This window comes from Papaver somniferum, chromosome 9 (assembly GCF_003573695.1).
Source record: "Papaver somniferum cultivar HN1 chromosome 9, ASM357369v1, whole genome shotgun sequence".
NCBI classification, from domain to species: Eukaryota; Viridiplantae; Streptophyta; class Magnoliopsida; order Ranunculales; family Papaveraceae; genus Papaver; species Papaver somniferum.
Window position 1 is genome coordinate 7,946,287 of NC_039366.1, and position 17,749 is coordinate 7,964,035.

Below are 17,749 nucleotides of genomic sequence, written 5' to 3' on the forward strand. Positions count from 1 at the left end.
TAATGTTTGACAATGATTTTAAGTATTTGGATGGTGGTTTTGTTTTGAGTTTTAGCAGAAACTAATAAAAGTCTTTGTTTGGTGGCACCACATGCACATGCCCTTGAAATTCCTTTCTTGATTATCTTGACTGACAATATACACCCACCTCCCCCAATCCAAAACACACTATGTTACTTTTTTCATGGGGCTGAAAGAAACTTCCTAACAATTTAAACTGATTTTTCACATCACCATTCCTATTCTAATGAACTTAATGACCTCAACTGCTGGGAGAAGCGGGAGAAAATCATGAAAACCAAAACATCCATGTTTCCCAAACTTATGGAGAACAACAAACAAAGAACATACAAAATCTTTTCTTTTTATTTATAGCAAAGCACATGTACTTTCAGCAAGACTGAAAGGAAATTGGATATCAATTAACCGAATGCAATCTAGTTTACAAACTGTGTCCGCAAAATGCAAGAAGACCAATAGCTTAATATTTCGAGTCCGCTCGTACATATATTACATGAAGACCAATAACTTAGATAATCCCTCCGGTGTTTGTAGTTAGACTTCGATAGAATTGGTCATTGGTAGAGATGGTTCATCGTTAGTGGAACTGGTACCTTGACTACAGCACCACAAGGATCATAATCTACAATACGCTGACGGAATAGCTCTGTGTTTTCCGAGTTCGCCCATACCAACTATCAAGACAATTGCTAACAAAAATACAAGGACATCTGGTCTTCCTAATTTTGCTGTTCTTTCCCCAGCTTTGGTGCTAAATAACCAAGCATTTCGCCCTTGAGTCAGTTTTGTTGCAATCCAAAGTCTAGAATCTAGAAAAGATGCACAAAAAAAAAGTAACTTATAGTTATTAACCACAGTCCAACAACAATTGCATATAAGAGGCTGCTGTTTAATTTCCACACACTAGATTGATCTATCAACAAGATATTATAGCATGCATATTTCAGTAAACATCATGGCAACTGCATTATAAAGTAAGAGACAGACAGACAGACAGACAGACAGACAGACAGACAGGAGTATGCACTTGATATTGAGACTCGAAACATAATTATGAAGAACTTAACAAGTACTACAGAAATGCATAAATAATTCTTACGAAGTGGATGTTTGAGAAGCTTAGCTCCAGATCTAGCAACAAAATCTTGGCAAATTTGGTTTCAAGAACGGGAAACTGGCCAGGTAAATTTGGGAGGATATGTTGTTGAGATATGAATGATGATCGAAAGAAAATCAAGCAACCTAACTAACTAAACTGAAATCACGCAAAATTACTTCAAGGAAATTCCGTGATGGAATCTTGAAATGAAAAGTGAAAACTGAGAGATAAATAATGGTTGTTTCAGAGTTGAATGGAAAAAGTTTTAGCGTATTTTTCTAAGTCTTTTGATGATGATGAAGGTGATGGAGTTTGTGTAATAATTGTAAGGTGATTGTCTTGTTTTATAGACAAGTAGTTACAGATAGCTAGACGATGATGATAATGAATGAAGGTAGCTATCTAGAGTTAAGACAGGAGGGTTTGGTGTGAGATGTTGAATGCATATTAGGAGTACTAGGATAGAAGAATAGATGATGATAATGAAGGTACCTATCTAGAGTTAAGACAGGAGGGTTTGGTGTGATATGTTGAATGCATATTAGGAGTGGGATAGAAGATTCAGTGAGCAGTGAATACTGACTGACAGAGTTGGTGATGCATGTGTTAGGTTTTAGAATTCAAATTCAATGAATGCAATTGAAACAAAAAGAAGAAGAAACAAGTTTGAAAGTAGAATATATATAAGTCATTTGAACAAACAACAAATGGCAGAAGAAAGAAAGTTTTCAGCTTTTTAAGGAAATGGTAGAAACACCCCAGGATAGGCCATTGGCTCCCCACCAGCACAACTTCCAAGGAAAAAACTACTGCACTATTAGTAGTAGTATTAGTGGAAGGAGAAATTGACTAATCATTTATTGATTTAAAATTTAGGAAGTGAGTCATTTGCTTAGATAGATTATTAGAATTCAGTTCAATGTGTAATGGGCATTGTCCTGTAAAGTTTGACAATGATTTAAAATTTGGATTGTCATTACTTGACACTTGGTCCTCTGGCAGGTGGTCGGAAATTGAATATTTTTGGTGCCATTTAGAATGGCATAAGTTTCTGAATAATTAATGGAATCTAATCACAAGGAAACCTGGCAGAGTAGTCCTCTAAATACAATGGATGCATATTAGTAGGAAATTGCATTTTTTTTGGGTGCCATTTTGAATGGCATAAGTGGTTTGGTTTGAATGGCATAATTTTTTGCAACCTCATGCATGGCACAGTATATTCACTGCTCCTACTACATAAGTCCCCCAACCAAACTTTGCTACTTTAATACTCAAGGAGATTAAATGTCCTTTTTGAGCTGTTTGGTGGCCGCACATGCATCGCATACCCTTCAATGAAAACCTCACAAAATCAAAAGAAGTGCATAACATCACATCATTGCTAATAAACTTAATGACCTCAACTGCTGGGAAAAACAAGCATCTCTCTGATTTAAGAGAATGGGCATGTAAAAATCACTGGGACTAATTTGTTACTAAAAGATATTTACATTTTCCCCCAAGTTTGTATATTATAATAATTATATGCATCCAACTATGCAGGATGGATGAAGTTCCCGGATGGTTGCAACAACCACTCAAAAATATGTTTGGGGTTTGATACTAACAAGTATTTTGGCACATAACTTAGGAAAATTGTATTTGTACATTGTTTATTCTTGTTGTTCATTGTGAAGATATGATTATGAGTATGAAATGATGTCTGCGTAAAGTTGGTAAAGTTTGACTAACTGTAGACACTCCAGCATTGTGTGAATCTGTATGTTGGTTGATCAGGAAACAATCTGGGGTAGGATTCCTAATGGCTTTTATAACATAGTAGAAAATGCGAGGTCTCGGAACCTTAACAACTGCGGTTTCGTGGTGTAGTTGGTTATCACGTCAGTCTAACACACTGAAGGTCTCCAGTTCAAACCTGGGCGAAGCCATTTCTCCCTTTTTGCACCCAAATCTTTTTTATACTCTGCAGATTAGAATTTCAGTTCATTGTGTAATGGGCATTGTCCTGTAAAGTTTGACAATGGTTTAAAATTTTGATGGTGGTTTTGTTTTGAGTTTTAGGAGAAACTAAAAGTCTTTGTTTCATGTGCCCTCCTCTGCCTCCCAAATTATGTAAACTTCTGCTACTGCATTAATCCCACCATCCAAACTTAAAGTCTTTGTTTCGTGTCAAAGAAAACCCACGCACCTCCCCCAATCCAAAACACGTACTATGTTACATTTTTCATGGGGCTTAAAGAAACTGCCTAACAATCTGAATTGATTTTTCAAAACCAAAACATCCATGTTTCCCAAACTTATAGACAACAACAAACAAAGAACATACAAAACTGTGTCCGCAAAATGCAAGAACACTAAAAATGTAAAAAGCTTTTTATTGGCTTGATTTTCCGAGTCTGCACATACGGATATTACATGAGGATGAATATATTAGATAATGTCCAGTGCTTGTAGTACCTTTGACTTCCATAGAATTGGTCATCGGTAAAGATGGGTCATCTTTGGTGGAACAGGTACCTTTTAAACCAGAGATTCTATACTCTGATTTGACGACCTTAATCCTTCTTCCATGGCAAAAAGTAAGGACCACAACACCACAAGGATCATCATCTAAAATACGCCGATGCAATAGTTCTGCGTTTTCCGAGGCCACTCATACCAACTATATTCAAGACAATTGCTACCAAAAATACAAGGACATCTGGTCTTCCTAATTTTCCTCTTCTTGTCCCCAGCTGATCTGGTGCTAAATAACCCACCATTTCTCCCTTGAGTCGGTTTTGTTGCAATGCAAAGTCTAGAAAAGATGCACAAAAAAATAATTTATAAGCACAGGCCAACAGCAATTGCATGAGACGCTGCTGTTTAATTTAACAAACACTGCAGGAAGAAACAATGAAAGCGAAAATGCATAAATAATTCTTACTTAGTTCCAAATTTAGCAACAAAATCTTGTTGCAGGAACCGAAAGCTGGCCGGGTAAATTTAAGAGGATATGTTGCTGAGATATGAATGATTATCAAGCAACCTAACTGACCGAACTAAAATCATGCAAAATTACTTCAAGGAAATTATTGCGTGATGGAATCTTGAAATTGAGAGATAAATAGTGGTTGATTCAGAGTTGAATGAAGAAAGTCTTGTAATGATGATGAAGGTGATGGAGTTGATGTAATAATTGTAAGGTGGTGTGGTCTTGTTTTATAGACAAGTTACGGATAGAAGAATAGATGATGATGATGATGATGAAGGTAGCTAGCTAGAGTTAAGACAGGGGGAGGGTTTGGTGTGAGATGTTGAATGCATATTAATTAGGAGTAGTGGGATAGATGAGTCAGTGAGTAGTGAATACTGACTGACACAGTTGGTGATGCATGTGTTAGGTTTGGGAATTCAAATTCAATGGCAGAAACCAAAAGAAGAAACAAGTTTGAGTACAAGTCATTTGAACAAACAAATGGCAGAAGAAAGAAAGCTTTTCATTAGCTTAATTTTCCGAGTCCGCTCGTACACATATATTACAATTCGTAGTTGGAGTATTGTTTTTGCTTCATTCCTGTTTCTTCTTTTTCTTTTCATATAAGCTACCTCTGGTAGTTCTTTGTACAGTCTTTTTGTCTGAATAAATCTCTCTCTTGCGATTAAAAACTGATTCAAAATTTGACAGAACAGGTCCATTTCAAACCAAGACTATGAACTCTCATTCTCCCTTACTTGGGGAAAATTAAGGACCATATTACCACAAGGATCTTCATCACCGACAACGCAATTTGGAAGCTTTGCAATTTCCGAGTCCGCTCATACTAACAATTCTCAAGAGAATTTTTGACAAAATTACTCTAATTAATCGGGAAACATCCAAACTTGCTGTTGGTTTTTCCATTCTTGTCCCTAGCTTTGGTGCTAAACTTCCCAGCATATTACCCAAGTCTAGAATAATCATGTCAATCTCTTCTTGTCTCTGAAATATGTGAAGTCTACCATCTGAACTCGGTTTTGTTGCAATCCCAAGTCCAGAATATAGATCATCTACAAAAAAAAAAAAAAAAAAAATTATATATAGTTTAGAAAAACTACTAAGCACATACCAACAACTACTGCATAAGAGGCTGGCAATTCAACACACATGATATCTCCACACATATTTCAGTAAACATGGCAATTGCAAGATAAAGTTAGAGACAGACAAACAGGATTATATATGCAAAACATACATACAGAGACTAGAAGAGATTGACATGATTATTAAGCGAAATGCATTAATAATTCTCACCCAGTAGAGTGGATGTTTGAGAAGCTTAGTTCCAGATCTAGTGGATGTTCAGATTTTTTGTTGAGATTTCGAAAGAAAATCAAGCAACCTAACTAACTAAACTGAAATCATGCAAAATTACTGCAAGAAACTCCGAGATGGAATTTTGAAAAGAAAGCAAGGTGAAAGGTTGATGATGATGAAGGTGATGGAGTTAGTGTAATGTGATATTGGATACAAAAGAGAGACAGGTAGCTCTTGTTTTATAGACAATTGCTGTTACAGCTAGCTAAAGATGATAATGAAGGTTGTTGAGTTTGGTATGCATGAGATGTTAAATCCAATTTTGTTTCTAGAGAACAATAATTAAGAATGGGGAAAGAAGAAGTTAATGATGACTGAGAGAAGTCAGTGTTGGGTTTAGACTAGAATCCAAAATTCAATAAATTTCAATTGAAACCAAAAGCGGAAACAAAGTTGAAAATGGAATACTCTCTTTCACCTCAACAATGATATTTCACCGTCTCCGTAAGTCATAATACTCTTTTTATTATGCATCTACCAATGCAAATTGCCATTTTAGTTGAAATGATATATACATATATTACCATCTACTTGATCGATGAGGATGAAGAAGTGGTGTCAACAAAACTCTAATTATAAGAAAAAGAGCCAGAGAAATCCAGTTCAACGTCCAGTGCGAAGTTTGACAATCATTTAGAATTTGGATGGTACTATAGACACTTGGTACTTTGGTATGGGAAATTGAATTTTCTGGTGCCATTTTGATTCGCATAAGATTTTGAGTAATGGAACCTAATCACAGTAAAACCTCACATAGTAGTCCTCTAAATACAATGGCTGCATTTCAACTTTCATACTTAAGAAGATAAAGACATCAAATGAAATTGTTAGGTTGGTGGTGGGGGATAATCACCATTAATGTTTTATAGAACAATCAGTTTTTTTTTGTTTTTGTTTTTGTTTTCAGTTTATAAGAAACAAACTAATGACTAAAAATCTTTGTTCATGTGCCCTCCTCCCTCCCAAATTCAGTAAGCACTTCTGCAACCCCAATAACACCCAGCCAAACTTTACTACTGTAATACTCAGGTAGATGGTGAAATGTTCCTGTTGAGGTGTTTGGTGGAAATGGCAAAACACCACAACTTCCTAGGAAAAAAAAGCTAAAATGGTACATGAGGGAGGGAGTCATCCCGGTAGGTGAACACAACCATCTATAAACCCCGGGAGATTTCAACCGTCAACAATTAGTAGCTGCATGGGGGGATTATATATTACGGATTTTATGTTATTGTGCAAAATTTGTGTCATATGAGTTGAAATGATAGATAAGAATGAAAAACTGGTGTCATCAAACTTAACCAATGTGCAAAGTTTGATAATGGTTTAAAGTATTTGGACGGTCATTTATACTTGGCACCTCACATAATAGTTCTCTATGGATGCACTTTAACTTAAATACTTAATTAAGAAAAACTGGAATTATGAAATGTTGTCTGAAACTCTGAATGTATAATAAAGCTAGGAAATTTAAATTTTGTATTAGTGTACACGACTCTCAGGCCAACATTATGTAAATCTGTATGCTTGTTGATTAGGAAACCCATCCGTGCCGAAAAGAAGGCTCTTTCTCTTCTCTATTCTTCTACAACTTATTTGCAGCAAAGCATGTACTAATTAGTAATGGTTTTTATCAGCTTATTTACTAATTTTACATACACTTTCAGAAAGCATAAAAAGAATGGGTTTTAAAATTGGACATCATTAACAACAAAGGTTTCGTGGTGTAGTTGGTTATCACGTCCAAGCCAGTACTTCTTTTTTTTGGCCAATCTAGTTTACAAATTGTGCCAGTAAAATGTGAGAAAAGTAAAACTGTAAAATGTATACATATTTTGACTCAGAAAGAGTAACCATTAGCTTAATTTTCTGAGTCCGCTCATACAGATATTACATGAGGATTAATAACATAGATGAATTCTCTTCTTTTTTCGTTATTAGGCTTCATAGAATTGGTTGCCAGTTAAGTTATGTGTGTAACCGATATGCCAACAAGAAAGCTCTGCGTTTTCCGACTCCGCTCATACCAATAATTATCAAGACAATTTCTAACAAAACTACTCCAATTAATCCGAGAACATCTGAACTTGGTGTTCCTTATTTTCCTGTCCCCAGCTTTGGTGCTAAATAAGTACACAATAAACAATTTTACTATATATATACAGTTAAGAAAAATTATTAAGCACATACCGGCCAACAACAGTAGCATAAGAGGCTGCTGACAATTCCACACACTAGATCTAATCTATCTATCAAATTGATCTCAGCATGCATATTTCAGTGAACATGGCAAGCAATTGTAAGGTAAAGTTACAGATAGACAGGAGATCATGCAGACACAAGAAGAGATTGATATGGTTATGAAGAGTACTTAACAAACACTGCAGAAACAAATTGAAGGATGAACATAACGAAAGCGAAATGCATAAATAATTCTTACATAGTGGATTTTTGAGAAGATTTGTTCCAGATCTAGTAATAAAATCTTGAATGATAGACTTTCAAGAAGAAATGATTTTGGTTCAGGAACCGAAAACTGGCCTGGCCGGGTAAAATCTTGAATGAATATACAAGAAATTGCTTCAATCCTTGATCGAAAATCTTGAACTGGAAGCAAAGGTGAACAATAAGTGATGAAAATTGACAGATAAATATTACAAAAGTGCCTGAGATAATAGGTCTTCTTTGTGATGATGATGATGAAGCGTAAAAATTGTAATGTGAATTCAGAAGAGGGAGATAGGTCTTTTTTATAGACAAGTAGTAGTTACATCTAGCAGATGATGATGAAGGTAGATACTTACTGCTAGAGTTAAGGGCAGCAGGGTTTGGTATGAGATGTCGAATGCAATTATATTTCTAGAGAATTAGGAAAAAGAGTCAGTGCTGCATGTGTTGGGTTTCAGACTCAATGAATGCAATTGAAACCAAAAGAGGAAACAAGCTTGTAAGTAATCTTTTCAAAGAAATGGTAAAACACCCCCAAGTTTAGGCCATTGCCCCCACCATAATTTTCAAGACAGAAACTATAGAAGAGGGAGTCATCCTGGTAGGTGAACCATCAACTATTAGTAGATGAATGTAACTATGCATCTATCAATGCAAAAATTTGTGTCATTTGATTGAGTTGAACTTTCAACCATTTTACTTACCTATAGATGAGAATGAAAAACTGGAGTCATCAAACTTAAGCATTGATTTAAAAACATAGATCCAGTGAAATCCAGTTTCATGTGCAATGGGCCTTGGCCTGTAAAGTTTGACAAAAGTATTTGGATGGTCATTTGTACTTCACAGTTGAGTTGGTACTTTATTTGCTGGGAGGAGCAGGAAAAAATCCTGCAAACCAAAGCATCCATTCTTCACAAATTTTGGGAACAACAAGCATCTCCCTGGTTCAAGAACATGGGCATGGAAAAATTAATACCATTGTTTCTTTTTATTCTATTCTGTTGTAACTTGACAGTTTGAAAATTAATACAATTGTTTGTTTAGAAAAAAAAATGGGCATGGAAAAATAATTCAAAGAATATAAAAAATTAGGATTTTGTTACTAACTTGAGGGACATGAATACAACACTAAAGTACAGCCACATTATCTTTTACAAATTACTCCAGTCTCATCCTCTCTTAAAAGGTAAATTTAGAAAGAGAATGTTGAGAATGTTGATTTATGAAATGGAATGTGGAATTGGAATTTAAGAAGTTAGCTATTTGATTTTAATATTTTGTTGAGAATGTTGTTAATGTATTTTTTTAATAATCAATTAAATTCATGTATAAGAATAATGCGTTATGCTTATTGAAACAATTATATGAAAATAAAACTTTTAGTCTCTTTCTGATCCGTAACGCTTCGAGTTCGGATCTCCATGTGGGTTTGACCCTGGTCCGGAGCTCGGGGTGTTACATTATATGCGGTCGTCTTTGCATGATATCTGAGGAGTCGTACGCATGCTAAACAGGTGTGTCGTATTCTGTACCCACATTTTTCCTCTTCTTATATTGTTCTCTCGGTAGAGAGAGCGGTACGAGAAATTCTAATTTATTCTGCCGCATCCGTTTATCTTTTCATATTCTTCTTGACCGACATGTCTCTGTGATTTCAGCTTAACCGTCTACACGTATTGACTCTCCCCCTTTTTAACCGGCACATCTTAAATTAACCGGTTGTCTTTTTTCTCTATTTATTAACTGGGACGAGAAGAGATGAAAACTTTTCTCGTTTTTATCTGATCTTCTTCTTCCTTGTGAACCTTCTGCAAATCTACTTCATTTTTGGTAATCTTCTGGTATTGTCTTCCTTCAAACCTTATGGATTCAAGGTGAGTGTACTCTATTATCGATGTATTTTGTTTTTCCGTCTTAAATTTCCCACTGCTATCGTTGGTCTACTATTGTTCTGCTATTGTTCTTCATATTCTCATACTGGTTTTATTGCAGCAAGTGTTCTTCTTCTGGCAACTCTCATTTTACAGTTCCCAACCCCAGATCTTCTTCGGGTTTTAAAGATGATGAATAATAATGATGATTCTCACAAGCGGAAGCCTTCACATAACAAGGTAGTAAGAAATACCTTATTTTCTTTAAAACAATATTGTTGTCTCTGCTTCTTATCTGTGTTGTTCTTCGTAGGATGTCGAGAGCGAGATTGATGGTGCGAAGAAAAAGAAAATTAAAATAGTTCGCAAAGCCCCCACAGTCAACACTTCTCTTTCCATTCCAGAACTCGAATATCAACCCCGTTCTCAGAGCAGGTTTCTTCCGATGACGTTGTTAGTATCCATGTTAGAGATGTCATCACTTAGACTGACGTGAATACTCCCGCATTGTCGATAGATACCAACCCCCCTAATTGTGCTACTGGTTCCTCTTTGGAGGGTTTTGTTGCCTCAATTCCCTCGGTCTCTACTCCTTCAAAGGAAACTCCTGCTCTCAAGGAAGCTGCCTTGGTGGATGACGCCATTATATAATCTCTTGAGAATGTATCCGCACCCGTGGTGGATAAGACTGTTTCAACTTTTGTGAATATTCCTTTATCAGCGAGTATTCCCGCATCCATGAAGGATATTGCCTCTTCTGCGCCTGCTCTTCTTCCTCTAAGGTTACTTCTTTCTCTTTGGAGGTCATCTCTGCTGATAAGGGGGTCTTGGAGGGAGTAAACTCTGCTACTCAAGCTTTGTCAAATATCGTCAGTGTTGTTTACTCATCCATTAATGATCCTTTTAAGCTCTGCATTTGTGACGCTCTGGTCAATATGCTATATGATTCTCCACCAAATAAACCAACAAGGACCGAAATCTTCTCTCAGATTGATCCAAGTTTCCATATTGCTCTGGATCTCTTGGTAAATACTATTTCGATTATACTCTTCTGTTTGAACTGTCTTACTGCATATTCATGCTTATCTTATTTCTCTTTTAGGAATCTCGTCGTCGCGTGGTTCTGGCTAAAGGGTTTTCTGAATTTATCAGTACCATATTAGACCTCTCTCGTCAAAAGGTCGCATTAGAAGAGGAGCTTAGTAAACTAAAGGGGAAACTCCAAGCTGTAACTCTTGAATTTGAAGATCTGCGCATCAAGAATCGAGACCTCAGAGGTATGTTTACCTCTACCTTGTATTTCTTATTAATTACTTAAGATAAGCTTTCATTCATGTCTTGAGTATTCTTCGTGCGTTTCTTAAGACTTAAACCAGAAGCTTGTTATGGAGATATTTTAATTATCAACATTCTACTGAAGATGCTCGCGCGGGCAATGTGAAATTGCAGAATCAAGTAGATCAATTAGTTAATAATCATTCATATTCGCTTGATCATATTGAGAATCTAAGAAATGAGAATCTTCTCTTATCTAATCAGAATGAATTTCTGGACTCCCAAGCATCCTATCTGTATGAAATGTTGTCTAGTGTTGATTTAAGACATCAAACTTTATGAGATGAGAATCAGATTATGGCCTCAGAGAAGCGTTATTTTTTAAAGAAAGAGGTGATGTTTTCGCGTCAATATCTTACTTTCCAGAAGGTTTGTGACGATCAAGAAGAATCCCTTCGCGTACTAAGAAATCAGTATGATGAATCTACGAAAAAATTAACTTTGGAGAAGGAGAAGATCATCCAGAGCAAGATAAATTTGACTGTGAAGATGAATATACTTCGAGAAGAATATACACAACTAAAAGGGTCTCACGATATCCTTGAGAAGGAAAAGTTTTCTCTTTCTCAGGATGAAAAGAAAATTCGCTCTCGTCATCAGGATTTAATCGATGATGATTTTGATACGGTTATGGAAAGTATGAAAAGTAGTATCCTTGCCTTATCTCAAGACCTCATCTCTCAGAGGGAAGGTAGTTACATTAAGCTGGATACCTCAGTTTACTTGCACTTTCTAATTACTCTCATCTTGTGCATGCGAAAATTTCGCTCCGATAATAATTAGATATCTTTTTTGCAGAATCTGAAAGAACGCACCAATCTACCATCTCCAAATTGAGGTCTTATTTGACTAAGGCCAACAGAGAACGTGGGAAACTTTCAGTAGCACTCGCCTCTTCCCGAGACAGAGCGAATAAGAGATGTTCGTATCTTGAAAATCTCATGAAAGTTTCCCTAGAAAACACCAAGAGGGGTGATGCGCGAGATGCTCATGTTAAGTCCCAAGTTATGCAAACCGAGTTTTCCTCGATAATTTGATTCCTCCAGTAGAGGTGAAACCTCTTGATGTGGATGCAGATGAGGAGCTTCCTGTGCCTGATAGCGATTACTATTATATGAGCGATGATGATGAAAGTGGAGACAATAAAGGCGTAGAAACTTTTCTTGAAGAGGGTCATCTTAAAAAGGAAGGGTCTTGCGGTGATCTTCCTAAACGCCAAAGTCCTGATGTTAATCCCAATCCTGAGGTTGGTGCTGAAGCATCTGCACCAGATCAGAACATCTCTTCAAATGATGCTTAGCTTTTTTCTTTCTTCGCTTCCTTGTGTGTCTGGATGTATTTAATCTTTGGATATTGATTCTTGACCATGTAGAAGTACCCTTTTATCTCTGCTATTTTTATGTGAGATCGTTTTGAACAAGGAGAATAATCCCTCATGTTTGTTATTCCTATACTAGCCTCATATTATTCTCCTTGCGAGAAATATCCTTTGTCTTTTCGTTGTGCCTCATTATTTCCTGCAAAACAATATCAGTTTCAACTTTATTTTTCTCGTGAGGTCTTATTGAGCCTCCCTAAGTAAATTTCTTATTTTTCCTAAGATATGATTTTATTATTGTGCGGCGAAAACGCAGGCGGTCTTTACATTTTCATGTAATGACCCATTGATCCCGCCTTATCATCTTCTCGTATTATTGCCTCTACGGGATGTATTGACGCGCAAATACGAAAAGTCTTATTACTCCCGTGAGTAAAAAACCTCATTATATTTGCGTGTTTTGACACAATTAAGCTCCCTAATGGAGGGTGTCGTCCTTATATTCCCCCTGAATGCCCTTCAAGGAAACTTACCCCTACCGGGTTAAGGTGGGTTCTTCCCATCCAGCGATGCAACACTCAGTTGTTTTCGCGGCCTCTTATCCCTCCGCCGATATGGCTTGTGGTTATGAGACCGCACCCTAAGTGGGGTTTCTTGAAGACCGAGTGCATCATAGTCAGGACTAGCCAAGAGCGGCCAGGTACGCTCCAGATGCCCCAAGCACTCTTTACTCAACCGTGTACCTCAGCGCCCTGATCGAGTTTCTGCACTCCTTAGGAGATACTTTATCACCTTAATTTTTCGATTAAGGCGCCTCTCCTGGATGGGCTTTCATTTCACCCCAAATCTCTATGACTCAGGTTTCAGGGTCGGTGTAGCTTTTCCTCGAGTCATGCTAACTAGGTTTTCCCCAATTCTGACGCGCGTTTGGTCTTATCGTTGCCTCTTGTTGTATGGGAACTAGGATGCACGCCACAATTGGATGCCTAGCCTCCCTAGTTAGAGTCTTTACTTCTTTTGCATTCTATGAAGGTCTTATTATAAGGTCTTATTTTTTCCTTTTTCTTGAGATATATATATTATGTATGAGGAAGGGAAATCATTAATTTATTCATTCGCTTGATTAGTACATCTTTGTTGAGTGTGAAAGACTTCGCATCTTCAACTGTCTGTACTTCATTTGAGTTGCATGTAATTGTCTTCTTTATTGATGCGGTTACTACCGCATGATTTAAGGATAGTATTTTTTTCAAATATAATATGTTCCATGGATGTTCCAGTTTGCAACCCGTGCTTCTCCCTTCAGGATCCATCAACTCATATGTTCCATTTCCTACTATCCTCTTTATTATATATGGTCCATCCCACTTTTTTCCAGTTTTCCGTCTCCTCCTTTCAGATAAGGCGGTATTTCTCTCAGCATTAGTTCTCCCGGATGGAATTCTCTTACCTTGACGCGCTTGTTATATTCTCGAGCTATCCTTTTGTGGTAATTTTGCATATGTTGCAGAGCAATCTCTCTATTTTCTTCTACATCAAGTTTTGTTAATATCAAGTCCGTGTTCAAATTCTTCTCCCATGCTTCTTTTTTGGTTGTAGGAATAATTACTTTAGTTGGCAGCACCGCCTCAACTTCGTATGTTAGGCAGAAAGGTGACATTCCTGTAGCTTCTCTCCGTGTCGTTCTGTATGCCCATACTGCATTATGCACTTGTTCACACCATCCTTTATTGTATCCTTCCAACTTCTTCTTCAATATATATGCAATAGTTTTGTTGGTTTCCTCAGCTTGTCCGTTGCTTTGCGGGTGTAAAGGAGTTGATTTTCCGCTTTGGATCTTGAACGCGTTAAACAACATTTCTATGTTTTCTCCCTCAAATTGTTTTCCGTTATCAAAGACCAATTGCATAAGAATTCCAAATCTGCAAATGATATTTTCAAATATGAATGTGAACACATCTCGATCTCGAATATGTTGCACCACTTTTACCTCTGCCCATTTTATAAAGTAATATGTTGTTACTATTAAGTATCTCCTTTGCGCACTTCCTGGTATGAATGGACCTACAATATCAAGGCCCCATTTTACAAATGGACATACGCTTGTTGATGAGTTTAGCGTCGTTCCAGGTGCATGTATCTTATTTCCATGGCGTTGGATGATGGACGCATTTATATGTCTAATTTGTCCTCAATGTTATGTATTGTTAGTACTCGATTTCGTACTTATTATGGTATTTTGTGTGTTTGTAGGTATTTTTTGGAAAAATGGGCTCGAAAAGTTGTCTAAAGCACCTGGAGGACATGTGTTATTTGGACTCTCACATTTGGATAGGGGGTACTCAATTACTAAGGGGCACCTCTTTTGATAAGGGCCACCGTCTTTACTATTCACACCCCAGGGCGTCACCTGCTAAGGGAACCCTGACTCTGGATAAGGGGCACCCTTCTTCATCGTTTAAACAATGCAAAATGGTGGGAACATATTTCAGTTTGCTGTGTACTATTCTGTTGGATTTTCGGAGGGATTACAGTAAGATTAAATCATTGATTTCAATTGGGATGATCTTGATAGGCCCAAAAAATGTTGGTATGGGTGTTCGAATGAATTTATTTGGGTTAGATAATCCGTTGGGATGCAAAACAGGAGAAGCTAGTTTTCTAGGGTTTTCTGGGAAAGATTGGGCAAAGACTTACTTGGATATTTTCACGGATTCGGACTTGTATGGTCCAGTTGAGTCACAACAGGATTGGTATGTGTTTTTGAATCGTAAAACTTGGGTTGTATGCGTGTCAAGTTGGATAACCGAAAGAGGAGGTATTCATATGATTCTTGGGTTTATTCTGAGAAAGTTACGTGCAGAGTTGTTCCCTGCAGTGAGTTTAAATCTGTCCGAGATGAGTAGCAGAATGTTGGAGTGTGCCAGTTCCAAGATAACACAGGAGAACGCGTGAATAAAAGAAAAATGGAAAGAAATATTCTCGTATCTGCACATAATTGAAGAGAGGATTATATGGAGTTAATACGGAAGATTTGATGCTGGTGAGGTATAAAAAGGTCCCTGGGATGTCTTAGAAGAGGGATGGAGATTTTGGGATAGTTTAGAACACTACAGAGACGCAACCAATCGAGTTGCAGGAAACTTGCATTGCTGCTGCTGAAGAATGAACGAAGAACATAAGACCCACCCACAACTGTCGTATTTGCTTCAGTGGAAACAACAAACAGATATCAGTCTTATAAGCTATAGTAACAGTGATAGTTATCATTTATCGTACTATGTAACAGTTCGGTTTGTAACAAATACAATTGTTACAAACCCGGTTTTATTATTTTCCTCCCATTTCATTATTGTGAACACCTTTTATAGTAATGAAAAATTCCTTTGAGCGTGTTTTCATCATGCGGAGATAGAACCCATCACTGGGACAACGGAGGAAGCAACTTTTCATGATTGTGGTAAATGAATTAATTATTTATATGACTTTTTGCATAGATTTAATTGCTTTATGATTTCTATTAATCAATTGTTATCTTGTTAGATAGTGTATGCTTAGTCATAGGCGCTTTAGATACACTATGCTTGTAATTTATAATTGACGTTTTATGAAATCTATTGTTGGCAAAGAATTAGAGTCACAACTTCTTTTGTTTGAGCTATATTGTCTAAAGTTAATGACCGAACCACAAGAATATGAAAAGTAGTGAAATCCTGCGTCCTAGTGTCTGTTCATCATGTGACAATATTTGTAGATATATTTTCTTATTTTTGAGTACGTTTTATATTTAAGCCTAAAATCAATTCCAACAAAGTCCGAGTGAACGACAACTCTTCTTACCACTATTAAAATTCGATCATTGGCATTCTTCGCATCGCCTGGATACCTCCTTTGCGTCTTCATGCATGTAGGTCCAGTAATACCCTTGTATCTTTGTTCTGTAGGCTAAAGACCTTCCTCCACTTAGTTCCCTGCGTCACCATAGTGTAGTGCCTTTAGGATTTCCATTCCTTCTTTTCGCGTGAAACATCTAAGTGATGGTCCAAGGAATGATTTTCGATAGAGCACGCTTTCTCTCAATTCATAATTTTTCGCTCTCCTTTTTAGCTTGTGTGCTTCTAATCTGTTTCTTGGAATTTCTCCTTTTTCCGAATATAGGTGGAGTCGTGTTCTCCAATCTGCGTCTTTGTCCGTTTGGCTTTCTTGTGTATCTTCCACCATCAATGTGTCAGCGTTTTCTTCTTCTTCTTTGTTAATTGAGGGGAAGGAGAGCGTCGAGCGTCGTTATTTTTATATACCGCGCAGTTGGGTCCACCATCATTGAAGAGGTGAATGCCAGTACGTCTACAAGTCGATTATATTTCCTGCCTATATTCCTCCAAGTTATATTTTCAATTTTCACTGAGAGCTCTTCGACGAGTTGTTTGTATTTTTGGAGAGATGGCTCATTTGTACTATACCAACCTTGTATTTGTCATATTACCAATTGCGAATCACTTGTTATTCTAATCTATTTTAACTTCATTTCAATTGCCAGCTTTAACGCGTGTACCACTGCTTCATATTCGGTCTCATTATTGGTTGATGCGAACTCCAATCTGAAGGAATAAGCCATTCTTGCTCCTTTTGGTGAAATGAATACTATTCCGAGTCCATTTCCCTCTCTGTTTGATGATCCATCCACCAATATCTCCCATCTGTTTGAGTTACTATCTTTTAACAAATCTTTAGGATTCCCTTTTTCTTCATCTATATCCATCATTTCTTCTACATTTTCGACTTCTTCTAATGGAAATTCTGCCAAAAAATCTGCGATGACTTGTGATTTGGTGAAGATAGTACTTCATACTTTATTTCGAAGTGGCCAACTTGTGCATTCCATCTTTCTATTCTTCCTGCTCTTTTCGAATTTCTGATCACTAATTCAATTGGTACCTCTGTCAGCACCTTAATTTTGTGGGCTTGAAAATAAATTCTTTGTTTTTGTGTTGCATAGACCAATGCAAGTATAAGCTTCTCGATCTTTGAATAATTTTTCTCTGCGGAATTATAGGTCTTGCTGATGTAGTATATTGGATTTTCGACTCCTTGATCCAATCGAAGCAATACAACACTTAATGAGTGCGGTATTGACGCTAGGTATATTAATAGTTTTTCTCCTGTCTCTGCTTTCTGCAAAATAGACAAATTTATTAGGTAGTTTTAATATTCTGTTCATTCGAACTTGGTCCCCTTCTTTAAGATGTTAAAAAAGTGTTTGCACTTGTCTGATGAGCGCGAAATGAACCGCCCTAATGAAGCTAGAAATCCATTCG

The 17,749-nt window shown here is 36.9% G+C and overlaps 1 protein-coding gene, 2 long non-coding RNA genes and 1 other non-coding gene across 4 annotated transcripts; 1 reads left to right on the forward strand and 3 right to left on the reverse strand.

The window, feature by feature from the left end:
- Positions 1–2,977: 2,977 nt before the first annotated feature.
- TRNAV-AAC lies at positions 2,978–3,051 on the forward strand. Its single transcript has one exon. It is a non-coding gene; the product is annotated as a tRNA-Val (tRNA).
- Positions 3,052–3,431: 380 nt separating this feature from the next.
- Positions 3,432–5,674, reverse strand: LOC113314176. Its single transcript, XR_003342315.1, has 3 exons — positions 5,397–5,674; positions 4,050–5,152; positions 3,432–3,920 (listed from the first exon to the last, which is right to left on the reverse strand). It is a non-coding gene; the product is annotated as an uncharacterized LOC113314176 (long non-coding RNA).
- Positions 5,675–7,125: 1,451 nt separating this feature from the next.
- On the reverse strand, positions 7,126–8,265 carry LOC113307795. Its single transcript, XR_003339321.1, has 2 exons — positions 7,900–8,265; positions 7,126–7,582 (listed from the first exon to the last, which is right to left on the reverse strand). It is a non-coding gene; the product is annotated as an uncharacterized LOC113307795 (long non-coding RNA).
- Positions 8,266–13,782: 5,517 nt separating this feature from the next.
- Positions 13,783–14,292, reverse strand: LOC113311287. Its single transcript, XM_026560127.1, has one exon. It carries the CDS (start codon positions 14,290–14,292, stop codon positions 13,783–13,785), a length of 510 nt encoding a protein of 169 aa, XP_026415912.1.
- Positions 14,293–17,749: the final 3,457 nt, after the last annotated feature.